Source organism: Patiria miniata, unplaced genomic scaffold (assembly GCF_015706575.1).
Source record: "Patiria miniata isolate m_02_andy unplaced genomic scaffold, ASM1570657v1 HiC_scaffold_21, whole genome shotgun sequence".
NCBI lineage: Eukaryota > Metazoa > Echinodermata > Asteroidea > Valvatida > Asterinidae > Patiria > Patiria miniata.
This window is the reverse complement of record NW_024037060.1, coordinates 3,018,732-3,046,660: the sequence shown is the minus strand read 5'-3', so window position 1 is coordinate 3,046,660 and position 27,929 is coordinate 3,018,732. Positions and strand designations below refer to the sequence as shown.

The 27,929-nt window shown below is 41.1% G+C and overlaps 2 protein-coding genes across 4 annotated transcripts; both read right to left on the bottom strand.

Moving 5' to 3' along the window:
• Positions 1 to 2,368: 2,368 nt before the first annotated feature.
• Positions 2,369 to 7,563, bottom strand: LOC119729775 (protein canopy homolog 2-like). Of its 2 annotated transcripts, none has more exons than XM_038202517.1 (6): positions 7,481 to 7,563; positions 6,389 to 6,505; positions 6,169 to 6,281; positions 5,314 to 5,514; positions 4,520 to 4,616; positions 2,369 to 3,866 (listed from the first exon to the last, which is right to left on the bottom strand). In XM_038202517.1, the coding sequence occupies exons 1-6, from the start codon at positions 7,527 to 7,529 to the stop codon at positions 3,817 to 3,819; spliced, it is 627 nt and encodes a 208-aa protein (XP_038058445.1). In that variant the 5' UTR covers positions 7,530 to 7,563; the 3' UTR covers positions 2,369 to 3,816. The 2 variants fall into 2 exon arrangements, with proteins under 2 accessions (XP_038058445.1, XP_038058446.1); XM_038202518.1 differs by having other exon boundaries at positions 6,389 to 6,516; positions 7,481 to 7,531.
• Positions 7,564 to 11,233: 3,670 nt separating this feature from the next.
• LOC119729670 lies at positions 11,234 to 22,669 on the bottom strand. 2 transcript variants are annotated; one of them, XM_038202338.1, is made up of 6 exons: positions 22,589 to 22,669; positions 17,935 to 18,002; positions 14,741 to 17,825; positions 14,425 to 14,608; positions 13,713 to 13,873; positions 11,234 to 12,712 (listed from the first exon to the last, which is right to left on the bottom strand). In XM_038202338.1, the coding sequence occupies exons 2-6, from the start codon at positions 17,962 to 17,964 to the stop codon at positions 12,552 to 12,554; spliced, it is 3,621 nt and encodes a 1,206-aa protein (XP_038058266.1). In that variant the 5' UTR covers positions 17,965 to 18,002; positions 22,589 to 22,669; the 3' UTR covers positions 11,234 to 12,551. The 2 variants fall into 2 exon arrangements, with proteins under 2 accessions (XP_038058266.1, XP_038058267.1); XM_038202339.1 differs by having other exon boundaries at positions 17,935 to 17,998; positions 22,589 to 22,644.
• Positions 22,670 to 27,929: the final 5,260 nt, after the last annotated feature.

Genomic DNA, 27,929 nt, shown 5'->3' with positions numbered 1-27,929 from the left:
AAAATGAGCTGCCCCCCAAAAGAGTGCCCCTCCAGAAAAAAAAACAAGCCCTTGAGTTCCCAATAACGCCACTAGCGCCTAGTCACCATACAACTCGTTGCACTAGGCTTAGGCCACAGCACCCCTATTAGACTAATCCTCTGAAAACCCACCTTTTTTCGCCTCATATCTCAATTTGCATCGGGTCAACATCACCTTGTATTAGCCCCTTGCAATTTTCAAAACATGATATGATGTAATCTAAAGCAAAGCTCAATCGTCTTATAACCAATGTCCCAGAATAAGTACAATAATGTGTATTAGATTCATTATACTCAAGTCATAGCACGAAACGCACTTCGATATAAAGCTACGCAGCCTATTAAAATCCTTTTTAAATTATTATGGATACATTTATATTGGAAATAAAATATGTTCACCAACATGTAAATACTGATTGTATATATAAATTCAATTAAAATCTTATTAATGATCGGTAACTAGTATCGTGAGTTCTCTGCTGTTAGTTTGTCGGATTTTTGCAGGCAAGATGGGACGACATTGGTGAGAAAGCATGAGTAACCACGAGATATTGCGATAGATTGCGAGAAAGTGTAATAGGATTATGGATGTTGGGCCGCGTATAACGGCTTGCTATTACACATGCGCCTATGGAAGCGACTGCAACCACTTCACATAGACATGTGTTACTTTTAGCCGTAGCCATACGTTTTGGAAGCGGCATTCTTGATGGCCATGACATTCATAATGACTGTGACGTCACTGGTTTTTATAACCTTATTACAATTGGTACTTAATGTCAAACTAACAATTATAACACCTAGCAGACAGCGGCATTGGTGAACAAATACGCATTGCATTTTTACCAACGACCAGAATTGTTAAAATGGTAAAAGTATAGTTAGCCCATCGCATGGAATCGCCATTATTTGGGTGAACGTAAAGGCCACGCGTGCAAAACGAGGGCTCTTGCGCGTCCTTGCTTTACGTCGTGCGTTGCTTGACTCCATGCACTGTGACCGAATTTAAGTGTGGACTGTATTTCGACCCAATCGTGAACTGAGCAACGGCCAAACTAAACGAGGACAGTCATGTCACGAAGCTGCTTAGCTCTAAAAACAATCATATCTGCTGGTCCCAGACGGCCAGCCTTGTATCATCTTGTACCTATTAACTGACTGACGACTCCCCGACTGACTGACTGTCACTTGTGAGCCGGGCAGTACTATCGTATAGGATTACCCAGTAACGCCAATGAATGGGCTAAATCCAGCAATTTGAGTGAAGAGCCATTCTGTGAATAGAACTGTGAATGTCCTGAGCTCTGGACCAGCTTTACTGGGATTGCCGTGTCCTCTTTTTTTTTACGAGAAATACACGTTATCAGCAGAAATGTCAGCCGAATTCATATAATTATTTTGTGACCAGTTCTGAGCCGACTATTGACACTGTATCTGCTAACTAAATGGTCGTCCGCTTTGCTTTACTCGGTGGAATTGGGCCCTGAAGCTACACAGCATTCAGGTCAAGCACTGGTCAACTGGTCCAAATCGAGTATGGTAATAGACTGACCACTGATTAAAGGGGCGGTCACTCCGGAGGGGACATGGGACTAAAGACCGTAACGGGAGATCTCGCTTACTCATCCCATGTACACCGGATATCTGCCCGATATCTGCCCGCAACCTACCCGGTAGCACAACGCTGTCATTCCTTCGGGTACTAGCTCGCTGAAACTGTACACAAAAGTGGGTCCATCCTGGGGTGTTTAAGCTCTACAACACACGAAGACAGTATCCGTACCCAGAAAACCCAGATTAGTATCTCAGGATGCTAGCTAGATCGTCTTGCCGGTATCCCTGGCCCGAGTTTTGTTCCTGCCTCCGCGATTAAGACAACAAGATGGAACCAGATCTCCCTTGAAATTACGCAAAACCCCGCGGATGATTCAGGATTCTCTCCCCCCCCCTCCCTCTACCCACGGGTTAAGGAGGTGGGTCCTTGGGGTTAGATGGAACAGCAAGTGGGTGTATACAGGGTATTCGTTAATTACCGCACCCCGGTCAACAACGGGTATTAGTTACAATTCAATACCAATCATGGCCGGGTAATGAGGGTGAACCTGACAATCTCTCGATATTCAATCCACTTCCAATTGCAGACCAGAATGTTATCCCATTTTGACCACGGCATGCATGGATTAGCCTATGGGAATCTGACGCATAATCAAAGAAACTGGCCGAGCGCGTGCGATGTTAAGTGGTGCTTTGAGAGCGCCCTCTTGCGACTGAGCTAACCGAAAAAGATCAGTACATGTACTCATCAATTGAGCTCAGAAAGAAAGAACCACTCCTTAAGCTACACGTAGTTTTGATGAAAAATTCAAGTGATTTTAATAAAATGCCTTATTATACTTTTACCATTGTCAACAAAGCTCACATCCCTCCTAATTACATATATTTTGGTGCAACAAAACTTACTGGTCACATTTTTTAAAGGGAATTTTCTGGTAGGAAAACGCAAATTAATTGTCTAGATCCGTCTGACATTAACATGTTCAAGAAATGTTCTTTAAAACCTCTTTAAGTTTGAAAAGATTGGAGGAACAAATTATACTTTCTGTCTCCTATTTACACTTATTTGATGAAAGACTATCGGTGCCCAATTACCCAATAAACAAAATTATCTCAAATTTAATTTCGATTGAATTTCGATGGACACGAGTGTACTACATTATACTTTCAATATTATTCACTATTTAAAAATTTTGCTTGAGTGCAAGACAAGTACAATGAAAGAAAAATCAAAAACAAATCACCCCCCTCCAAAAAAACCCCCACAAAACAAGAACAAAATCAAATAATTTCGATACGATGAAATAACACTTCCCTGGTGAAATGTGGAGCAGGCATACCAATAAAAAGACATACAAAATACAAAACATAAATGAGATCAACTGTGCACATACTTTTCATACATATGGAATCAGAAATATTAAAAGTCAATACCACTTGACATGAGAGACAAATCTATACGAAATAAAAGCTACATTATAAAGGAATGGTGGGAAGTGGTTAACCTTGTTAGTTTTCCAGTCCATAATTCCGATTTTCAAAAACTGTTTTGTCCTGGGCAAGCTGCTGAGCAGGGAGTTATATGCAATATAATACAAGTTACAGGGAACCAGTCAATGGAGATGCTTTTCACTTGACATTTTAGCCGGTAACCCATTTTTGATGAGCAAGTATTGCTGTGCTAAGCACAATTCTTTCCTAGGTCCCTTTCCCTAGTAAATTTTGACTTTGAAGATTTTGTTTTAGCTAATTTGTTTTTAACTCGCCTCGTACATCTGCAATCCTTTGAAGAAAAGAAAAACACTGCTATTTTGCGTTGCTTTTGCGCACAAACAGATTTGCCCTGCAAGTAGACTGGTTACCAATCCCCACATTATGGATCCTAAAAGGGAGGCAGGAATCAGTCTGCCCCACCTGAAGTAATTATTTCCAAAGCTGCAGATTACTCAAGATTATTACCGAACTCACTGAGCGGCCTTTTTTATTTTAGGGTGATGTCTGAAAACCTTTGTATTGCCATAAAAAATTGCAATTCGTTTTTTTTTTGGGGGGGGGGGGGGGGGGGGTGGGGAAGAAGGGTTTCAAACTCAAGAATAGCCTGGACAGTACACCTGTAACAACATACATTAGGCTCTGTGCTTGAATAATGGCTGCATACCTTACTGGTCCATTTTTAAGTTGCAAAGTACTTTTGATAAATAGACATACCACGATGAGACATAAACATTGCAGTTGGTCTTCATCAAAGCTCCGTCTTTTCAGAATTTACCTCTGCTGGACCCGAACAAACCTCTGCCAAGGAAAACAACGGACAGAGTGTGAAAAAAGTTGCACCCATTCAATGCTTAGGGCACAGTCCTGGCCAATCAGTGTCTTTCAAATATATTACAACCAGTTCGCGCTGACGTGTTAACACGCAAAGGTTCTGCTGTATTCAGAATGGATGACAGACAAACATGCAGCAAGGAGGCCGGCAATATGTGTCAGCAACACGCTCACAGTGAGCGAGGTCAGAAATATTAGGGTGTGCTACCACAGATCGAGGCTGAACCCATCAGGCAATGAGGTTCCTGAAAAATCCCGCGCCTACGTCCTGTCAATGTCAAGATATTCCTGGCGTGAACTGGTTAACCACTTTTCCAGCAGTTTATATTGATAATTACGTACTACTGGAAAAATGTCAACATTTTTTCCTTTCTGTATTTTCTTTTTGCCGGGGGGGTTCAGGGTGGCATGGTGCATAAGTGTGAGAAGGCGAGTATGGGGATGGGACAGCCTGGAAAGTCTAAGTGATGTCAAAATGACTGGAGTCAGGTGGAAGTGTGGACACACTTTCCTTTGACCACAGATAAACAATTCAGAGCTCTATCCAATTTTTCCTTTTGACTTGTTTCAGTGCCTCTGAACAATTAAATAAGAAAACAACCCATGAAATGGTCACTCACCTGCAACATCATTGCATATTAGCGTCTTTATATTAGGCTCTTTGGCTGTAAAGGTTTGCACAATCTCTTCTTCATACTCCTCCACAATATTACGACACTGTAGCCCAAAAAAAAACGAGTTATGCTGAATTCCTAGTTATCTAAGACTCTGCGGTGTTATTCAATTGTTAATGGCATACACATTGCTGCGTTTATTTCTTAGTTTGGATTACTCGCTCCTAAAACACAGAACTAAAGCACAGCAGCATTGTAATGAACCGACTTGTTATCATGGTGTCCATAAGGCCAGACAATTGGTCACAATTATTTCTTAATGGTTTATACATTTCAGGGGGTTAAAAATAATAAATGATTCATAAATCAAATGTTCCTTGGAGAAATCTACGGTCTTGAAACATGCAGAATGGAGAAGTTGACAGTTTCTGGTAAAAAAAAGATGACATTTGAATAACTTTGCCTTATATTCTCTTTTTTGGGTTAATCTCTCTTTTTTTGTGTTAATGTTTTGTTGTTATTATTTTGGTATCGGGGTGGATACACACCAAGAACTATGGAACTACCTAATTTTGAGGGTTTTCCTTTAAATGTCAATCAAGGGTTTCCTCGCACCCTCTAAAACTGTAATTTTTCTTTTTCTTCATCAATTTTTTTTAAATTTTATTAAGGTATATTTTCTTAAATCATTAAGATGAATAAAGAATATCACCTCATAGGTCAAAGACTTTCAAGGACCATCCCGGCAAACAAATCACATTAAATGAGTAAAATAACAAATATAATGGATGAGAACTTACAGCTACTTCTAATGATTTACTGATGTCTCGGTTGATAGACACGTTTGTCAGTTCCACAGGATCACCTTCTTTTCTGGCGTTGAAGCGCACATACTTCTTGAGCTTTGTCTCTGGGTCTGTGCTCTCTGCGTAGTCTTTCATCTTACTGCAGACATCGTCTAGCAACTCCATCAAGTGAACCTCAGAGCCTGCGTAGGGGATCTGGAGACAATGGGAGGGGAAATGAAATATCAGCAGCACTGCTTTAACCTTTATTGGCCAGCTCATACCACATGATAGTCAAGCAAATGTTGACATCATGAAACAGTCCCTACATAATTTGGGCGGTGGGGGGGGGGGGGGGCGGCTAGGGCAATTTCTTCCTATATGGAGTGTGGTTCAACGCTGAAGACATCATGGACGCTATTGGACATAGGTGGCGGTATTCATCCCAGCAGAAATGCCGATGGGCACACGATTTCGCCGACAACAGGACGATTTGCCGGTAAAGGGTATGCATGTCACGACCCCAATTTTGCATTTAAAATCCATTTTCGTCGTCCCGGTTTGCTTCTATCAGCATCCCCATTTTCTTTTTAAAATCTCTAGCCCATTGCACTAAGCCACTGTTTCCAAGTCAAAGCCTGAGTCCATAATATATGGACTGACTCCTACTACACTGGCAGGAAACCTGCAAGCAATGCAGTGTAAAAGAGTCAAAAGAGACGTAAAATATGACAAGTTTTTACTTCAACTTTTTCAAAATAAAATATGTTATCAGATTTTGTGTCTACTTTTATGTAGGCCTAGACCTAAATTACTTCAATGGGTTTTTATCTTAAAGCAGCAGCACAATCACCTTTGAGCCTTACCTACCTTCTTAACTTTCTGACGCCCCTGGGGGTCTATCCTGAAGCCCATTTCTAGGGTTTCAAGAGGGTCTACCTCCCCAATGGCATACTGGATCTCATCTACCAAAGCCTGGCATGCTGCAAAAATAACAACACAGGACAAAGAAAAGGGGGGTTAAAAATGTGGAATATTGCCCAATGAACAAGATGGCACATATTACCACAAAAGAGCTTATTTCTCATACCTCCGCAGTACAGTTGTAGGTCTCGCTTTGCTGTGGTTTCTTGGAGTATGATTAAACAGCTTATGATGAGGCCGACTGCAAAGCTCGGAATGTCCATCCTCCAAGGCACTGTGGAAACTGCTCCAAAACCGTCAGACCATGGGGGAACAAAATCCACTTTTAAATTATTTGACCTACCAAACTAGTTGGTGACACTAAGAACATACAGGTAGGGCTATGTCAAAGATAAAAGCATAGGCAGGGTTTTCAATTTTTTGAGGGAAATTTAGGGGTAAATTGACGACGGCAACGACACAACGCAACACCAAAATAAAGATGGCAATCACCGTGCGATGTACCGTGAACGTGCACGTGCAAGGCGCGCTGAATCGCACGGCACCAACTGTAAACCGCACAGGAAAATCGTAATTTCTACCCCAAGAAACTGTTTAAAAATTACAAAAAAGGTGTCATTAAGAGAAGGAAAGAATTCCATACAGGGCCACCACTCATATTCCTTTTTTTTTACCTGCAAAGTACCAAAGTTTGTAAATCTGATGAACAGGTGATGAAGAAACACATTTTCAGGAGTGCAAAAATTCTTTGAAACACTTAATTTTTTCCGTCATGGCCCATAGGCCATAGACTTTGTGCAGGAGGTCCGAGTGGTGGCCTTGTACTTGTATCATGTGTATGGAATTCTTTCCCTTGTATAATTTAAACGAAAGAAGGGAAAGAATGTTGCAACCTGAAGCCACTTCCGCGATGGTACAGCCATCCTCCAGGTGGAGTAGGCCCCCTAGTAAGTACTAGGAGTCAAGAAAATTTTCTAAGGATTTTGTAACAGTAACACTATACACTAACAGTATTATTTAGTGACAGCATGGAGGAATTCCTCCATGGTCAATGGTCGCAGTAACAACATTGGAAATGTTTCTCAGTACAGTTCCAGATTCATGTCTTATCGTTATTTTTTCAATGAATGAATTTTATTGAGATGATAATGAGGAACAAAGTGGCGTCAGGTTGCAACATATTTACCCTTTAATTTTCAGAAAAAAATAGTAAAAGATGACAATTTAACTTAAGGACACGTGTCTTTCCCCAACTTACCGGCGTTTTCGACCGTGTTTACTACCTTCGTCAGGACCCCGACTGTCATGGAACTTTTCAGTAGAAGATTTCCCTTCGCACACCGTGAAATGAACAGGGTACCAGATCACATTTGTAACACTAATCTTGAGGGCGCTATTGAACATTTGCATCAATCTCATTATCTGAGCTGCCCTCTATTTGCCGCACTTTAGCCTGTGCCCGTTTGAAAACAAAAATGCATTACTTTTTTGTTGAAATTAATTAAATAGATAAATCATATGTAGGCATTTTCCTTGGCATATTTATTTGAAATTAACCACCAGATCCCAGGTGTGGAAATTACGGCGTCTGGATACCCGGCGCTTCGGTACAAGTTGGACTTTTCAGTCGATTTAGTTTCAACTGGTGCCACCCTTCTTTTTAATGGGAACAGACCGCGTACACCCTCACATTTGTCACCAATAAAGGATCAGTTGTGATTACCCACTAGTATAATATCATAAGCATTTTCACTGTCGTCTGAAAGGCTCATTTCTCAAAAGAATGGACAATAAATAATGTTTGTAATTGAACAAACATTCGCCGAACAATTATTCAGTCCGGGCATATACAAATTTGCTTGTAAACCGTACCTCCACACGAAAACACTAACATTATCAGCCTTGCCACCCCCCCCCCCCCCCCCCCCGCGGATTTTTTTGGACAAAAAATATTTCAATAAAATGGTTAGAGAGTTCTGACATCAGAAAAAAAGCATGTCTACATTTTGGCGTGGATGTGCAGTTACCCCCCCCCCCCCGACATTAAAAGCTAGTGATACGCTGCTGGGTTAGAGGGGGGATAGAAAGCCCCATATTGGAAATTTTGACTTCGGCAAAAGCAAATAGATCAGTGGCTTCACTTGAAAAATTGTTCCCCCCCCCCCCCACCCGCTTCGAAGTTTTACCCTAGTTATGCCGCGCGGGCTGTCCGCATCTATAACTAGAGATAAAAAGTGGCAAATACTCAACGATGAGGGCAGTATGTCAATTTAACTGTAAATGCAGAACAAATACATTAAGTCTGGTTAACACCCAACGATGGGAGACTGGTCTGGGAGAAAAGTCGCGGAGAAATATCCCAGAAAGATAAACGAAGGAAATAGCTGGACCACTCGAAACCCGATAGGTAAACGGGCGGTGCTTGATGAGGAATAAACCGGGGAATCGGCCGCCAATGTTATAGTTTGGGACGGCGCGTGCAGACGTCAAACAACTTTCATAACAGAGCAAAAGACTGTGCTGATAGGCTGATTATTTTATTGGTTTTCCTCTAATTTCCTAATGATAATTATTCTAGCATTAAAATACCACTGAAAGCATCCCTGGTGTGTTACATCTAGGATATGGAAGTTATTAACCTTTCTTTTAGTGCAATATCTTTCACATCACTCATGTTCTTTAAAGTTACAGAATTTTAAACACAACCACCGTAATTATGCACACAAAATAATTATCAAGCTATGAGCAATGAACACAGCAAACGGTTTGGGGTGTAGACATGGCTGCGCCGCGAGCGCTTTCCATGCTCACATGCGCAAATTTGACCGTAAATTGGCCTAAAAAGTCAGCAAACAAGTTACCAAAACGCCTAGTTGCTCCCACGAACATAGTGGTCAAACAAGAAGATAGTGACCACAAGCTCCGAGTCCACGCCAGGTGACCACAGTAACGAACGCGCGTGCATGCATACTATACAAAGAACATGTGTTCAATCTGCTATTCTTACGTACCCAATGTCTAAAACACATGTACACCGAAAGTAACTTGTCTAATTTTAACCGAAATACTATATTACCTAATTGTCTTTGAGGACTCTACATAAAACAGAATAAAATCAAAGCAGAATAAATTCTTCACTCGTCTACACGTCAGTATCAAGCTCTCTGGTAATTTCCAGTAAATCAAAATCACTCACTAGACTGGTCATTATAGTCACTGCATCCAAATCAGATTTGACTAATTGTAGCTCCCTGTATCAGATTTTACTCGATTTCAGCATAAAAATCTCTAATTTACTCAATGTCAACAAAATCATCTAAGCCGCTGCAAATGTCTCTGAGCATACAAAGCCAACGTTAGCCACACTCTTTAAAAAAGGCTTACGATTCTCTACAAAACCACTAAAATTTACTTAAAATCTAAAACTAACACAAGCGCTGTAAATGTTACTTGTAAAAATGTCTCTGAGCATACAAAGCCAACGTTAGCGACACTCTTTAAAAAAGGCTTACAATTCTCTACAAAACCACTAAAATTTACTTAAAATCTAAAACTAACACAAGCGCTGTAAATGTTACTTGTAAAAATGTCTCTGAGCGTACAAAGCCAACGTTAGCGACACTCTTTAAAAAAGGCTTACAATTCTCTACAAAACCACTAAAATTTACTTAAAATCTAAAACTAACACAAGCGCTGTAAATGTTACTTGTAAAAATGTCTCTGAGCGTACAAAGCCAACGTTAGCGACACTCTTTAAAAAAAGGCTTACAATTCTCTACAAAACCACTAAAATTTACTTAAAATCTAAAACTAACACAAGCGCTGTAAATGTTACTTGTAAAAATGTCTCTGAGCGTACAAAGCCAACGTTAGCGACACTCTTTAAAAAAAGGCTTACAATTCTCTACAAAACCACTAAAATTTACTTAAAATCTAAAACTAACACAAGCGCTGTAAATGTTACTTGTAAACATGTCTCTGAGCATACAAAGCCAACGTTAGCGACACTCTTTAAAAAAAGGCTTACAATTCTCTACAAAACCACTAAAATTTACTTAAAATCTAAAACCAACACAAGCGCTGTAAATGTTACTTGTAAAAATGTCTCTGAGCATACAAAGCCAACGTTAGCGACACTCTTTAAAAAAGGCTTACAATTCTCTACAAAACCACTAAAATTTACTTAAAATCTAAAACTAACACAAGCGCTGTAAATGTTACTTGTAAAAATGTTTTAACATCTAATGATTCTCTGATGTAGACTCTTGCTTTTTAGGGCAAAACCAACGCCCCCAACTCTCTATCTCTCTCTCTTAATTTGAGTCTTCGATTTTAGCATTCAATTCTCTAAAATACTGTCTGCTACAGTTTGTCATGGTTATCTAAAGTTGTGCGCTGCCTCTACATAAAGATGTTCTTCCTTGTAATATCCCCTTAGAGTAAAATGTATGTCTATTTGGGAAATATAAAATAATCCATCAATGTCTATGCTCTCCTTTTGCTTTTATGTAATAGAATTATCTATAATCGACATTCCTATTGCTTTCAAATGTCTGGAGAAATGGAAATTCCTTTGGGCAATATTGAAATCAGCCCACTAAATCTTTTTCTAAATATTAGCATAATAAACAATTGTTTAAAAATCCTCCTTACTGTATTGGCTGTCTTGATTATTTAAAATAAAGTTAGTGTACAGACTGCTTGTAACTCTTGGTTCGATGTCTAGACATATAATTCTAACTTCATTACTCCCAAAATTACGATGTTCTCGCTTAGTTTATGTAATATTGACTCTAAAAAAAAGACCTGTTCAACATTTGTTCTGTTGTTTCATATAAGCACGAATAGATCATTATTGATTTCTTTTTAGCAAGACTACAATCGATAGCACTAAGCCTCTCTGATCTGACGCAGTAACATTCTAAAAATCCTCTACAACTACAAGAATAACAAGTTTCATATCTGTGATGGACGCGATATCTGTTATACGCCTTTTGTTTTAATATTTACGCTTAGCTAGCCCCGCACCACTAATTGTCAGTTTCACTGCAATAACACTGCAATCAATAACATGGCAAATGTACTTAGTTGTTAGCAAATTTTAAATGATCACTTCAAACCCACATAACACACACAAATTGTTAGCAAATTGGATTTCACTTCAAACCCACATAACACTGCACATAGTACTCGTAGGAACTTTATATGGGGTATCAATCCAGCTAGGAAAATGATGACTACTAAACATAAATGAGTCTACGTGAACAGTTTTAAACTACCATTACAATTACTTGGCCAAGTGGAAAGCAGGCCTTCATAATATACAGGGTGGGTTTGTTTCCAATAAACCTTTTACAGGGCGAGTTCAAAAAAGCGGAATCCAAACCCAAAGAAATATGTATTTCGTATTAAAAAAATATGTAACACCAAAATAATATGACTCCAGAAGTCCATTCATTACACGACTTTCAGTACGAAAATTATTTCAATATTGCTCCACACGTTAAAATGTTATCAGTAATAAATTAAGTAACCTTAAAATCAGTTTTGTATTAAAAAAAAATCAATTTCTGTGTGTGTTCTGACGTTTGGAACAACGTAGAAAATATACAGAATACTTGTTTTAATAACTGTATAGTACACAATATCTTTATTAACAACCCTGCTTGGGCTATCAATATGATTTATAAATCCACCTTTTCAAAGGGCGGGCCTTCAAAAGTACTTTAGTGAATATTTTCAACTTTTAAACTGAGGTTTTATCGCAGGTAATGTTTGAAAACAATTTATACGATATTGAAATCGCATTTTTTTAGGGGACAAAACCGATTCTAGGGTCATTTCGTTTAAATGGTGATATACTTTTAACGGATTCAGCAATTAAATCATTTTTTTTTTCATCTAAAAGTAGCTTATTGCCAGTCATCATTATTTTTGGTGCCACATATTTTTTTTTTTAAATATGAATTATATTTCTTTGGGTTGGGTTCCACATTTTTGGACTCCACCCTGAAGAGGGTGTATTAGAAACAAACTGTCCACACCAAATCACGCAACAGCAAGAAAGTATATTATTCCTACGGATCCTGATTGGGAGTATTCTTACGTGAATATATTTACTTGCACCGGTCAAGCAAATCATACATGATGTCAATGTCAGCCTGGTTAAATGCCTGACTGATTGTGATGACATCGTCAGATCATTTCTCACAGGGAAGACTGCCTATACATGGGGAACCAGGGAAAATAGGTTCTGGGTTCCTTGATTTGGCCTGGACGTTTGTTTTTTCTGGGACACCCTATATGGCGTTCATTCTGGACGCACCGTTCTACAAGGGTGTGAAGACAACACGGCGCTGGTGCTGCTCTTGATGTGCGGGGAACATGGCCACGTAGTGCTCCGACCAGCCACCAGTGCGTACACGGACCAAGTCGTACCGCTCAGGTTCATCCACTGCTTTCTGATACGTCTCCAAATTGGCGCATGTGACTGTGAAACAGTAAAATGAAAATGATTGTTGAATAATGGTATTTAATCCGGGTGAGTATGGCCCAATGATCCCACTTCGCTGAAATGTTTGCAAGCGTTAATTTATCATTCTGCAATTGCCACATTTTGCGGGGTAACAGCGTATATATACGCCCACATTGCATTCGTGTCTAGTTTGACCGGACCGACGGGTACTATGCAGTGGCGTCACCAGACTTTTCAGTCTGGGGGCACAGGGGGGCACCAGCATTTGATGGGGGGCACTTAGGTGGATACGGATCGCCGTCCTGGGGGAGGGGTCTAAGGGGAAAATTTTCGCATACGGAGGATGGGCTAGATGCAAAATGGTGCCACATTTGATGCTCATTTGAAGAAAATACGAATTACTGTGCTTCTTTGTCCTTATGAAAAACCAACTCAGATGATGGGAGTTGAATATAACAAAATATATATATATTTTTTACCAACCCAAATCTCAGATGGCACTCGGGGGGGCACTAGGTTTTCCAGGGGCACGTGCCCCCCCCCCCTGCCCCCCCCCCCCCCCTTGGCGACGCCACTGGTACTATGTGGTCGAAGAGAAAACTGGAGTGCTGCTTATAGATATAACTTAAGTTCAAGTTTTTCAAACTACTGATATTTCCCGTAGTTTGAAATTTAACACGGCAAGCAGCAGGACCCATTTCGCTGTGTCGTTTATACATATTTTCCCACTTTTTGAGCCTTATATCCGTGGAACTGTTTGAAGCCAATCATTGGAAGTAAATATGGGTGTGTCTAGAAGTACGCATATGATAGTGCCTATATGGTCTAGCTATTTTTTGGAAGGAAAAGATGGAGAAAAAATGTGCCGTTTAATCTAAAGATGTCGGCTATCCGTTGCAGCAGAGGGTATAGGTAAAACAGGGTAAGCACATCCTTCTGTATGAATGAAATAGACAGAAGATGAAGTTTCGAAGGTTATAGAGTTGAACTTTGTTACCATAATAAGTTACTGTACCTGTAATCAAATTGGAACCGATGGGTTTGGTGCGATTTGCATAGTGACGTATGAACTCGTGAAGCTTGGCCTCAGGGAAGTCCTCGCCCACATTCATGTCGACCGGTGACCCGTTGGACAGACCAATGTTGATGGAATCATAATCAAAACTTCTCATGGCCCTGCAGTGGACAATCAAAGACGAAATGAGCTTCCAACACACTAATCCGCTTTCATTTGAAAACAACATGGACGGTTTCAAAGCGAGGATTTTGATTCGAACAATTATTGTTGCGTATACTGTTTCATGTCCCAAATGCAACAGGCTAGGACCGGAAGCGGCATTTCAAACAGAAACGGGTGGGGTTGCAGGGTCTTTATTAAAGGTTCTAAAAACATCAAGTCTTGCGTTAAAAACTGTATATCAGTAGTTTCGGAAATGAATGGGTTTAGGCCTGTGGAGCAAAAAAAATGAAAGCAAACGGTTGTGTTCACATGTGCTCGGTAGCAGCCAGAAAAAAATGCTTTTGAAAATCTCAACGGTGTTTATCGGCCGCGTATTAATGGCAATGCACACTTGCTTTGGGTCGGAACCAAATCCAGACGAGCTGTTTTTTCCAAACGTGGCCCGATCTAGCCAATTAAATGAGAGCAGTGTGCGCCTAAAGTACACAATTTTAGTAAGGACCTTCCATTTCTAGGAAACAAGCCAAAAGTAAAGCATGACACTCACTGATAGATGTTGACCGAGGCTGGTTGTGCGGTCTTGTCCTGGGGTGCAGGTGACGGACTCAGATCCGATGCGAATGGCTGGCGACTACGGCGCCCGTCAGCGGAGGCTCCTGTACCCAATGCTTGCGGAACGTACCCCTCGAACGTCCCAATACCGGGTTCAACGACGAAACCAAACGGACGGCCTGTGAAATCGAAACAAAGCGAATTATGTAGATTTTATCTCAACCGTGCTAAGCCAGTGTCAAAGCGCTTTCCTAAACAGGCATAGTTGCGGACAAAATTAAATAATGACTAAGTAGACAAAGCTTGATTACCTGGTAAGGAGTATTTCTCTTTGATACCACTGATGATGCCATCGAGTACGGAAGGAGGGTGGTGAATCGTATCTTTGGCAATAGACACCACGTTTTCCATCAGCCAGTTTGCTATCTCGTCTACCTCTGGATTACCACGTCCAAATCTTGGTAAAGTCAGAGCCTTCTTTCTCAGCGTCTTGTAGGTAGCTGCGTTCGCATCCTCTCGCACCTCCCCGGCACGCTCGTCGAAAAACGGTTCTCTCATTTCAAATCCCCAGTCCAGTTTCAGCGCTTCCAGCAGTTGGGGCAAGGTCGTGAGGGATTCGTCTGGGTCGAACACGAGCTTCTTAATGGCATACAGTGAATCGATGGTGTTAGACGCACTGACGTACATCATAGCCAATGCGTGGTAGTTGGATCCCCCATTGGAAAGATCACGACCGCTTTCTTTGCAGCCGTGGATGAGGGAGGACAGAAGTGGCGAAGGGCAGATGTCCCAGAGGTTTCCATAGTTGGAGAGAATCGTGATGTAAAACTGAGCAGTTTGAAGTCGCAGGTGTTTTAGGAAGATTTCTTTCAGCTGGTCGAACGTCTTGATTTGGCTGGAGTGTGGCGATGGATAGGAGACTTTGAGGCCTCGAAGATATACCGACCCCGAGTCGGCATAAAGCGTTCCCTCGTTTAGAGTCATCTCCAGAATGTTCAGCAGAACGATCGTGCCAAACGCAAACTCGGTCTCGCCCGCAATCATTGGCTCGTAGCATCCGTCACATGCGTAGTTACGAGCTGCCGCAAGGCTAACGGGTACATCAGGAGAGCCACTATTCATCAGACTCGGTACAAGTCTATCATCATGCATGAGGATCGGATGTGCACCACCGCTAAGAAGCGCCCTTGTGGCTTCCTGCAGTATATTCTCTGGCATGTTCTTGTGTAGCCTGAGACTCAAGCATGGGGCGTTAGTAGGAATCCTGCGAGACGACTTCAGACACAGCAGAGTAAGTTTATTACAGGCCGTCGTTGGAGTGACGTCATCATTTGCTTGGTACCCGCCAACGGTGATCTGTTGGACCCACTGGTTGACGGCGCTTCCTTGACCAAAGTTACCTGATGCAGCGTACATCACCGCTGTGGAACCTCGATCATGCAAGTCTGGTGTAAAGTGGCGGTTAATGACGACACGTTCACTCAGTTTTATCCACAGGCAGTCCAAGATCTCTTGCGCTTCAGCTTCAGGCGTTGTCGTTTCGTCGTAGAACGGACTCAGCAGGACGTCTAGTCGGCCAATAGCAACCGGGTTGCCAATCAGATGCATAGAACAGTGCATCAAGAACAGAAGCTGCACGGCCTCCAGCATATTGCTGGGGGCGCCGGTCTTCAGTTTCAGCAGTCTTGCGTTGATGCGTCGGAGATTTTGTTTTTCTTCAGCCGTATATTCCTCCTTTTGTGCCAATTGCTCAGCCAGGTTCGCAAAGCTGTCAATGTACTCTTGAACTCCCTCCAGCGCCAGGATGACCGACTGGTAGAAATCCTTTTGTTCACGGGGGGCTCTGGCGTATAACATTTGGTGTTGGTTCTTTAAAACGCCGAGGCCGACGGCCAACACTATTCCGTGGTCGGGAACAATGTGACCCATGGCACCGCCCTCATTAAGACCCTTCATAAACCAAGGAAACTCTTCTTCTTCACGAGAGTAGGGCATGACATACTTGCCGACACCAAGAGAGAATCTGGGCATGACACCGACAATCAGCTCATTCGGGTGTATGCGGAAGAGGTCGTTATTTGTGCCATAGGCTCTTTTCGGTATCAAAGTGCCCAGCGTCTTCTTGATCGCCATGCCTTTGCGAATGGCCGCGGATTCCTCCAGATATGGCTTTTCTGCTGCCGTCAAATAGTTGCTCAGATGGGGAATGCGGGAAGTGTTTGGTTTTTCATACCACTGGTCACTCCACTCGGAGAAAATCACGGACAGGAGCTTGATAACACGATGTGTCGGTGGATCTCCGGGAGCATACAAACCAAAGCTCATACGGTGGAGATATTCGCGCCAGTTGTAAAACATGTAGTCGTTGGTGCTTCTCACGTCCCACAAAGGCAGGAAGTCAAGGGTCGGGGCCTGGCCTACGTTCGGTTCGTCGGTAAAGCCGAGCTGATGCAAACTTGGTGTATACCAGAAACTTCCCTCGATGCCTTGAGCCATTGAAATGAGTTTATCTTGTGTGAAATCGGGGTCGTCTCCTACAAGGCTTTGCATCAGATCGATAAACAGCTGAACGTGATCAGCGAAAGCATTAAAGTAGATTCCTTCCTGGCCTGTATCATCACGTCCGTAGGGCATGCTCCCCCGAAGAATCTTCAAATGAATACTAGCCTCAGCCAGACGCGCTCGACGGATGTGACTTCTTGAATCGGCCCCGATGACGATTTCATCTGTAACCTTTCTGCCGATGACGTTCTCTTGCTGGCGGATGGTCATTTTGTCAAATATGCTGAAGTTCATCCGAAACTTTTGCGTGTAGAAGTAACTACCACCCCCGGATCCTGGAGTGGTCGTCTGTGGTGTCAGGATGAAACGTTCGACGGTAGTCTTGTCGACTGGATTGTCAACGCCGTCTCGAAACTTCCCGTTAATGGCACGATCATTGTAAACCCGGGTTTGGGTGACATCAAGCGAAGCCAGAGCATGGAGGTTGTTTTCTACTTCTTGGAAAAGCTTTGGTACGACGTCTTCGGTGTCAGACTTCAGAAAGAAGGAAACATCGCCTCCTGTGTTGACAAACTTTCGGGATGAAGACAACATATAATTGCCTTGTGGTCGGTCTTCGATGTCGTCATTCGGGCTCCATGTTTTCCACAAGGCTGGGTCAAAAGAGACGACATAACCGTTTTGTCCTTGCAACAGGTCGCACTTTTGCTGAACGGCTTGTATGGCGTTAAAAACGCCTGTCTTACCGGTCTCGGTCTTGTCATTTAAATTGACCACTACCATACAACCGTACTTTGGCCTGGTGAAGAAAATACCCGGTTGTGCCAGCAGATACGTAGACTCTTTCGCGTGAGCGGAATCAGCTAGGCTCCTCCTCGTCTCAGGGTGCCTCTTCTGAAAGGATGTCAATGGATACAATTATGGATATGTAAACGGAAGAAATGGGATTGAATAAGCCGTCGTAAGGCAAAATCGACATTCATTGTCGTCTTTCCGTACATACCTTTTGTCGCTTTACTGCTCTTTGCTCCATCGTGTTGTAACGGTAGTGTAGGCCCTACAACCGTCTGTCTACAGAAAACAAAGCAAAACAATTTTAACCCTAAAAAGGGCCGGGTTATTATGACCATCTCTCAGCCGGGGCCCCCTAAGATCTCGGCTATAGTTGCCATGAGGCAACGGCGTTAAGGTGATGCTGGGTTCTTAAAATATTTTGTAGCATATATGACTAAAAGCTTTGCATGGTAGATTGAAAAAAGTAGAGAAAATTGCAGGTAACACCATGTGGAAAACAATCTCTTCTGCAGTGGCGCGCCCAAGGGGGGAGGGGGTGGGGGCTTGGGGCTTATAGAGGTTGTCAACTTTTTTAAATACATTTTTTAAGTCCCATAACTTGACGGTGATGATGTATGGGGCCTGTTTTCGAGTACTTTAATAGGGGTGTAAATGGCGACACCAACGTCAAAATGTCCGTCTTCCCTCCCCCCCCCAATATATTTTCTGCGGCAATACATTTTTTTTTGATTCAAACTTCTAAAAAAAAATTGGGAAAAAATTGGAGCCCAAGCCAAATGTTGGGTGCGCCGGGGGCACCGCACTCAACCAAACGCGACTGTTTTCAGAACAGACCCACACTTCTTCCCATACAGAAGAGATTAACAAAACATTATACCTGCAATTTTCTCTACCGTATTTCGCACCGAACATTTAACTGCATTATGCAGAATTTGGTTTTCTGACCGCATGAAGATGCTTTTGAGATGATAAATCAGGATTCAAGCCCGAGACCTCAAACATTTCATGTCTTAGCAACATCAGCTGGGTTATCACTGTAAGACATAATAATTATGTTTCCCCACAACTGGTAGAAGACACAGAAACTTTTACTTAGATTCCGACTCATATTAATTCACTTCCAGCATGGGTATGAAAACAGGTTCAAAGGAAATTACTGCAGCAATCATTTTAAAAGAAAATAAATTATAATTTCAGTGCAATAGTAGTGGAGGTAGACTTCCTGGTACACTTTGACCTTTGGCATAGAAATATGTAAAGGTCACATAAATATGTAAATATGTAGATACAGATATAAATATGAATGAATGGGGTTAGGAAATTCTGGCACAGTTTGACCCCTAATGAATGGATGGGATGAATAAGGAACAGGTGAGGGTAAAGGATTTGGGTACAGTTTGACCTATTCTATGGGAAAGATTGCATATATGTATGGGGAAATATAACATTTCAATACAGTATACATGTAGTTATGTATTTACACGTGTATTACATACGGTTTTCGCAATCCGAACACGGCCACCTGTGGCCGGCAGTACTTAATCCTCTCGGACAATAGACTGTTGACGTAGGTGGCCGGAAGTGAGCATCGATCCCAGATAATCCTGTGGACAATAGTCTGTTGACGCACGTGCGCTCTCGTGTGGCGAGTGGGTAATCTCTGAGATTACTTTATTGTTCAATTTCCATGTATACTAAACAAACGCCTACCAATGGGTTAGGCTATCCGGTATTTTACATGCAATTGACAAAGGCCTGCTTTCTTTTCATGAAAGGTTCCTTTCAAAGTTTGTTCAACCAATACATTAAGCAAGAGACAATTGGTCATTGAAAACTGTAGTTTGTTGTGACAGTCTTATTGAACACTTTTTAAACTAGTGGGAACTATTCATTTTACTGGATTCAGTCACTGAGGTCTATTTTCTGGAATGAAAAAGCTAATTAAAAGTATAATAGCTTAATTAAAGTGTATTGGGTCGCTCGAGTAGCGTCTGACTTGGGTTGGTTACAAGTCATTTTTTGCAATCCCAAGTCAAGTCACAAGTCATTGTTTGCAAGTCCAAGTCAAGTCACAAGTCAAAGCTGGTATTTACAAGTCAAGTCACAAGTCACAAAAATAGCGACTCGAGTCCGACTCGAGTCCAAGTCACATGACTCGAGTCAGCAACTCTGGTAATCTGTCGGACAATAGGACTTTAAGTGGCCGGAGGTAATTATTGATCACTCCGTGGGGGTTAGCCGGAACAGATCGATATTTCTTGAAAGGGGCCATCGTAGGCCATGGTGTGAGGCACAGTTTTTGATAAATCGAAGGTCCAAGATAGCTAATAATCCATGTGTATGTACGGAGACTGGTCGTCGTTCCATGATGATACGCAATTCATTATCTCCGTGCACCAATATTCCTATTGTTATTCAATACAATACCAATGGCACTCTTCTACACTGCCACCAGAATCATCCAAGTAAAATATCTGTGCGCGGTGATCGTAGAAATGGAAGGTTTTGACTTTAGCCAGAGCGAATGCAAGTATACACATGCACCTGTATGTGACATCCTACTGCATCTTCACACTCGTGCGATCAGATGGCGCTTAATCCACGAAGGCTTAATTATTGATTAGGCTCTATATCTTTAAGTCTGTAGATGCGCGTACAATAAGGAATGGATTTTGTTGAAAAAGCATCATTATAGCCATAACAAAACGTACTTGCCTGTGGTTTTTAAAGGGACACTACGGCCTGGACAGTGCTCAATTGAGCAATGCTTCTCGAAAGATGATTTATCGGAAAGATCATAACACAACCATTCTTTTACAACTGTGCATTATGTGCTGAATCCGAAATAGATGGTTGTGTGTATACATGTAGTTTCATTCAAAACATAGTGTTACGTAACCTTTAGAAATCGCCCTTCGCAACCACTAGACTGTGGAGGCCAAATTGCTCCTCTGCTTTAATTTGATTAAATTACACTAATTTTGAACTTGAATTAAATTTACATCTTCAAGCGGTTTTGTTCTTATTGACAAACTGAACATTTCAACTTGAAACAAAACATAAGAAATCATCCTTGCAACAGTTTACAAACTAAGTCTATACAATTCCTTTTGAAATACAAAATGCATGAAAATAATTATGCAGATGGAAATACATGGTTATCAAGTGAAGAACAGAAGAAACTTAAAAGGCTTGTAAAAGCAAGAGTGTATTTTATACCAATTAAAAAATCCTTATAATCTTAAAACATTTGCTCAAATAGCTCAGAGGAAGAGGGCCTGGAATCGCCTCAGATTGCACCACCTAGCCTCGGAGCAAATGCCCCAACACATTGTTGCAACAGTTTACAAAACTAAGTCAATGCAATCCCTTTTCAAAAATGAAATGCAAGAAAATATGAAGACGAAACCACGTGGTTTGCAACTTTGAAGTACACAGTATATAACTTAGAATTTGTAAAAGCAAGAGTTAATTTTTAAAAATCCTTACAATCTTAACAACTTTTGCTCAAATAATTCAGGGGAAAGGGGCCAGGATTCGCCTCAGATTGCACCACAGAGCATCTTAAATTTCAAATAACCGAGAAACCTGTCTTTTTTTACCACAAAGGGGTCATTTATGACCGAGAAACATGTCTTTTTTCACTCCAAAGGGGTCGTTTATGACTCAAAATGGGGTAAATTTTTGACCCGGAAAAGGACTGAGCAGATTTGGATTCAGATTGCGTGTCAGTCTGACCCAGGAGTTTCTAGAGTGTAGGATGTGACAAGCTATAGTGCTGTAGTTTTGAAATTGGAAGTGCCAACGCAAGGCCTCAAACCGGATAATGTGGGTTTTTAGCATTCATACATGTACATAACATTGGCAAACTTTGACGAAGTGTAACCAAAAAAAAACTGCAGCAGATTTGATGGAGAACTTCTAACATAGTGTTTGTGATGTACTGTACACCACATATGTGCACTAAAAAAGTAGACCCAGTGTTGCTGGAACGAAACTCATTTTACAGCCGGTTTTTGAGTTTCAGCTGATGGCCTATCTATACAATCCAAAATTTCCCGGGGACCTTAAACGGGCCCCGGCCCCCACGCCTGAAAGGGCTTCGCGCTCCGTGCTCGCATTAGTTCTGGAGCAAATGCTCCAAATGTGTGCCCCCGTCTAAAAAAAATCCTGGATCCTATATCTGATATAGGCCTAGTTAATTTGTGAGAGTATTTTTTTTCTTTGAGCCCACCTAAGACAAACTCCTGGGTATGCCGTTGTTTCACAAAACATAATCTGCCCCCCCCCCCTGTTAAAATCATCTTCCTACGTGCCTGTTTGGAGAGATCACCGAATTTCATGCCGATCAGCCGAAGCATTCAGGAGTTATTATAATAAGTATCATTTTGGGAGGTTGTGGCCCCGCACCCTGCTGATATACCCATAGGGTTTACGTTAAATGAGTAATCGCATCAAAAAGAAGAAAGTGGTGTGAAACAAAGAAATTAACACTATTACAGTTTTGCCACCTCAGATGGTACCAACATTTGGTCTGGACCATGGCCTTTGCTACAATTAGTCACCGAGTCAAGACAGCAGTATCAGCGAAAAGGTGAAAACGAGAACAATGGCAGTAAGGAGTTTCACATTACTATGTGTGTATGGTGAAAAAAACTAAGTTTGATTTTTATGCAGATACCGTTGTTGGGCAATAGACCTTTACAGTACATGGTTCGGAACTCTTGGGCCTAGAATGACTGTTTCGTGTGCAATAAAATGTAGTTATACGGCATTTTGGCAAGTAAGGCCATTTGGCATCGATATTATGGGCGCGACGAGCAGAACGATACAAGTATACCAGCTAAAACCCATTCACTAACCTGCAAAGGTAATTCGTCCAGTCGAGACGTCTACAGTTTGCAGAATGTATGCTTCCGACCCAGCCAACACCCCAAAGTTAGCCTTGGGCAATGACGTCACACAAGCGCGCCACCTTTTTTTCTTCAGATATTTGCATGTCAATGAGATTTGTTTTCAAGGTCAGATCATGTTACATAACAATGGACGATTTCAAGGGGCCAACTATATCGATTAGATTTTTAAATGAATATTGGAATAAAATAAACCGGCCTGCAACATACAAGGTGAGTCAAAAAAGCGGAACCCAAACCCCCCCAAAATAATTGTATTTCATACTTCATACTAAAAATAACATGTAGCATCAAACATAATAGTGACTGGAAAGCCAATTTCATAAGCAACTTTTAAAGGACAAAATTACTGAAATTGCTCAATCCGTTGAAACAATATCATCATTTAAACGCAATGACCCTAAAGAACAATAGGCAACAGTGGATATTTCGTGATGTTGTAAAATGGCCATATTCAAAGGCACTGTACAATAAATCTGTAAAAATCTGAGGCCTACCTCTCGAAATATCAACTCGGTACATACACCATTAAAAAAAATGCAAGTGCATCTCAAGTTAGTTGTCTGGACGTAGGCTAAAGCAAAATTGTCGGCACTGCGCTATATGGTTTGGTTCTGAGTACCATCGCCAAGGTGGTAAATCCCTTCTTCCTTGGAAAATGAGAGCATTGGCACAATATTCCAAGTAAAGTTCACATCAAATTTAGTATAATGCCATAATTTACTTGGAGTTTCATTTTTGAACAGTAGCAAATGGTCCATCACCCTTAAGTCTTCAATAGTGTATTATCCAAAATTGACTATTTTTTGCGGTCAACTACCTATTGAAAAATGCGACACTGGACAACAAAATCTGCCAATTTAAAATTAAGCAAGAAAACAGAGCAAAATGTAGGGGTATATGTTGCTAAATTTTGTAATGACGCACGCACGCTGCAAAAGGCGGATAATTAGAAATGTCATCGAGGGCACACTTTTTAAAAGCACCGTCAAATATTTTCTTCCAATCCAAACGATGCCATTTCAGACAAAATAAATATCACTCTCACTTTGAACAAGATTTTTTTTCTTCTATTTAACCGGTAGACCTAGTAGGTCCCTTTCCAGGAATTTGTTGTTCCTAGCCTACCATTGTTCCTTTATTATAAAGCAGATTTGCTCTTATATAAGTTTTCTTCCAACGGTGAGTTATGCGCCCACTTCACAAGGTCAGGCGCGGTTCTAGAGCCAATATTTTTGTTGTTGTTGCGGGGGGGGGGGGGGCGGTTAGCAGGGTTGGTCCAGAATTTTTTTTTCAGGGAAGCGTGCTGAAATGTAGACCGGTTATTTTCTCCGGACACTTAGCCCCCCCCCCCCCCCCGCAGAACCACCACTGCGCAATATGCATTATTTAGATCATGACCTCGTGTTTGTATGGCCAGCCGCGCCGGGTGTCCGACAAACGTCATAAACTATGATGCATATTCATTATCTTGCCCAAGCGCGCTCGCATAATGCATACATTACAGCGCGGCCGCCATTTTGAAATCCCATGGGGGAGCATTTTCGGGACGATATTTGTGGAAGATGATGACTGAAAGTCGTCTTTTTGCCACATGGATGAAAATATTGAGACCAAAGAACGTTTTTTTCGAAAAGGTATGGCTTTCTCTACGACTAAGAACCTTAATCCTGGATGAAAAGATAATCTCGGTCGAAATCTGTAGCAAAATCGCTACATCAGCGGCAAAAAAAATGCAGTCTTTTTGGAAGCATTTGGCGTCTGGCCGTACTACAGAGCTTGCGATAGTACTGTACGGCCAGACGCAGTCGGGCTAGGGAACACGACTATACAGTCCCAGATTCATATCTTGTCGTTATTTTTTCAATGAATGAATTTTATTGAGATGATAATGAGGAACAAAGTGGCGTCAGGTTGCAACATATTTACCCTTTAATTTTCAGAAAAAAAATAGTAAAAGATGACAATTTAACTTAAGGACACGTGTCTTTCCCCAACTTACCGGCGTTTTCGACCGTGTTTACTACCTTCGTCAGGACCCCGACTGTCATGGAACTTTTCAGTAATAGATTTCCCTTCGCGCGCACACCGTGAAATGAACAGGGTACCAGATCACATTTGTAACACTAATCTTGAGGGCGCTATTGAACATTTCCATCAATCTCATTATCTGAGCTGCGCTCTTTCTGCGGCTCTTTAGCCTATGCCCGTTTGAAAACAAAAATGCATTATTTTTTGTTGAAATTAATTAAATAGATAAATCATATGTAGGCATTTTCCTTGGCATATTAATTTGAAATTAACCACCAGATCCCAGGTGTGGAAATAACGGCGTCTATTTCAATAAAATGGTTAGAGAGTACTGATCCCAAATTCTAAATAAGAAAACCCGCTGCAAAACCATTACCATGCGCCGTGAAAATAGGCATATAGTATTTGCAGTATGCATAGTAATGGTCGGTTTTGAAGAGCTCCCCTATTTGGAAGATGGGTACCAGCCCCAGCCCCCCCCCCCCCCCCCCACCGCGCTTTTTGATTTTACGGAGGCGAGGTGTCCGGAGAATTAAAAAAAAAAAATGTCTACATTTCGGCGTGGATGTGCGGTTAACCGCCTCCCCTCCCCCTCCCCCTCCCCCCCCCCCCCCCGACATCAAAAGCTGGATACGCTACTGGGTTAGAGGGGGATACAGTGCCCAATATTAGAAATTTGACTTCGGCAAAAGCAATAGATCAGTGCCTTCACTTGAAAAATTCCTGCTCCCCCTCCCCCACCTGCTTCGAAGTTTAACCCTAGTTTACGCCGCGGGCTGTCCGCATCTATAACTAGAGATAAAAAGTGGTAAATACTCAACGATGAGGGCAGTATGTCACTTAACGGTAAATGCAGACCAAATACATTAAGTCTGATTAACACCCGACGATGGGAGACTAGTCTGGGAGAAAAGTCGCGGAGAAATATCCCAGAAAGATAAATGAAGGTAATAGCTGGACCACTTGAAACCTGATAGGTAAACGGGTGGTGCCTGATGAGGAATAAACCGGGGAATCGGCCGCCAATGTTATAGTTTGGGACGGCGCGTGCAGACGTCAAGCAGGAAAAAACTTCACAACAGAGCAAAAAAACTATGCTAATAGGCTGATTATTTTATTGGTTTTCCTCTAATTTCCTAATGATAATTATTCTAGCATTAAAATACCACTGAAAGCATCCCTGGTGTGTTAAATCTAGGATATGGAAGTTATTAACCTTTCTTTTAGTGCAAGAATCATTCACATCACATGTTCTTTATTAAAGTTACAGAATTTTAAACACAACCACCGTAATTATGCACACAAAATAATTATCAAGCTATGAGCAATGAACACAGCAAACGGTTTGGGGTGTAGACATGGCTGCGCCGCGAGCGCTTTCCATGCTCACATGCGCAAATTTGACCGTAAATTGGCCTAAAAAGTCAGCAAACAAGTTACCAAAACGCCTAGTTGCTCCCACGAACATAGTGGTCAATCAAGAAGATAGTGACCACAAGCTCCGAGTCCACGCCAGGTGACCACAGTAACGAACGCGCGTGCATGCATACTATACAAAGAACATGTGTTCAATCTGCTATTCTTACGTACCCAATGTCTAAAACACATGTACACCGAAAGTAACTTGTCTAATTTTAACCGAAATACTATATTACCTAATTGTCTTTGAGGACTCTACATAAAACAGAATAAAATCAAAGCAGAATAAATTCTTCACTCGTCTACACGTCAGTATCAAGCTCTCTGGTAATTTCCAGTAAATCAAAATCACTCACTAGACTGGTCATTATAGTCACTGCATCCAAATCAGATTTGACTAATTGTAGCTCCCTGTATCAGATTTTACTCGATTTCAGCATAAAAATCTCTAATTTACTCAATGTCAACAAAATCATCTAAGCCGCTGCAAATGTCTCTGAGCATACAAAGCCAACGTTAGCCACACTCTTTAAAAAAGGCTTACAATTCTCTACAAAACCACTAAAATTTACTTAAAATCTAAAACTAACACAAGCGCTGTAAATGTTACTTGTAAAAATGTCTCTGAGCATACAAAGCCAACGTTAGCGACACTCTTTAAAAAAGGCTTACAATTCTCTACAAAACCACTAAAATTTACTTAAAATCTAAAACTAACACAAGCGCTGTAAATGTTACTTGTAAAAATGTCTCTGAGCGTACAAAGCCAACGTTAGCGACACTCTTTAAAAAAAGGCTTACAATTCTCTACAAAACCACTAAAATTTACTTAAAATCTAAAACTAACACAAGCGCTGTAAATGTTACTTGTAAACATGTCTCTGAGCATACAAAGCCAACGTTAGCGACACTCTTTAAAAAAAGGCTTACAATTCTCTACAAAACCACTAAAATTTACTTAAAATCTAAAACTAACACAAGCGCTGTAAATGTTACTTGTAAAAATGTCTCTGAGCATACAAAGCCAACGTTAGCGACACTCTTTAAAAAAAGGCTTACAATTCTCTACAAAACCACTAAAATTTACTTAAAATCTAAAACTAACACAAGCGCTGTAAATGTTACTTGTAAAAATGTTTTAACATCTAATGATTCTCTGATGTAGACTCTTGCTTTTTAGGGCAAAACCAACGCCCCCAACTCTCTATCTCTCTCTCTTAATTTGAGTCTTCGATTTTAGCATTCAATTCTCTAAAATACTGTCTGCTACAGTTTGTCATGGTTATCTAAAGTTGTGCGCTGCCTCTACATAAAGATGTTCTTCCTTGTAATATCCCCTTAGAGTAAAATGTATGTCTATTTGGGAAATATAAAATAATCCATCAATGTCTATGCTCTCCTTTTGCTTTTATGTAATAGAATTATCTATAATCGACATTCCTATTGCTTTCAAATGTCTGGAGAAATGGAAATTCCTTTGGGCAATATTGAAATCAGCCCACTAAATCTTTTTCTAAATATTAGCATAATAAACAATTGTTTAAAAATCCTCCTTACTGTATTGGCTGTCTTGATTATTTAAAATAAAGTTAGTGTACAGACTGCTTGTAACTCTTGGTTCGATGTCTAGACATATAATTCTAACTTCATTACTCCCAAAATTACGATGTTCTCGCTTAGTTTATGTAATATTGACTCTAAAAAAAAGACCTGTTCAACATTTGTTCTGTTGTTTCATATAAGCACGAATAGATCATTATTGATTTCTTTTTAGCAAGACTACAATCGATAGCACTAAGCCTCTCTGATCTGACGCAGTAACATTCTAAAAATCCTCTAC

Bases quoted from the DNA above. Each gene is read 5' to 3' on its own strand.
- LOC119729670 (XM_038202338.1), bottom strand. From the start codon at position 17,964: ATGGAGCAAAGAGCAGTAAAGCGACAAAAG. The intron at 13,874-14,424 runs GTGAGTGTCATG...TGTCCACTGCAG, and splicing joins GCCTCGGTCAACATCTATCA to GGCCATGAGAAGTTTTGATT. The intron at 12,713-13,712 runs GTACAGTAACTT...ACTGTTTCACAG, and splicing joins CGGTTCCAATTTGATTACAG to TCACATGCGCCAATTTGGAG.
- LOC119729775 (XM_038202517.1), bottom strand. From the start codon at position 7,529: ATGACAGTCGGGGTCCTGACGAAGGTAGTAAACACGGTCGAAAACGCC. The intron at 6,282-6,388 runs GTATGAGAAATA...TTATTTTTGCAG, and splicing joins CCTACAACTGTACTGCGGAG to CATGCCAGGCTTTGGTAGAT. The intron at 3,867-4,519 runs GTGAGTGACCAT...TTTCCTTGGCAG, and splicing joins AATATGCAATGATGTTGCAG to AGGTTTGTTCGGGTCCAGCA.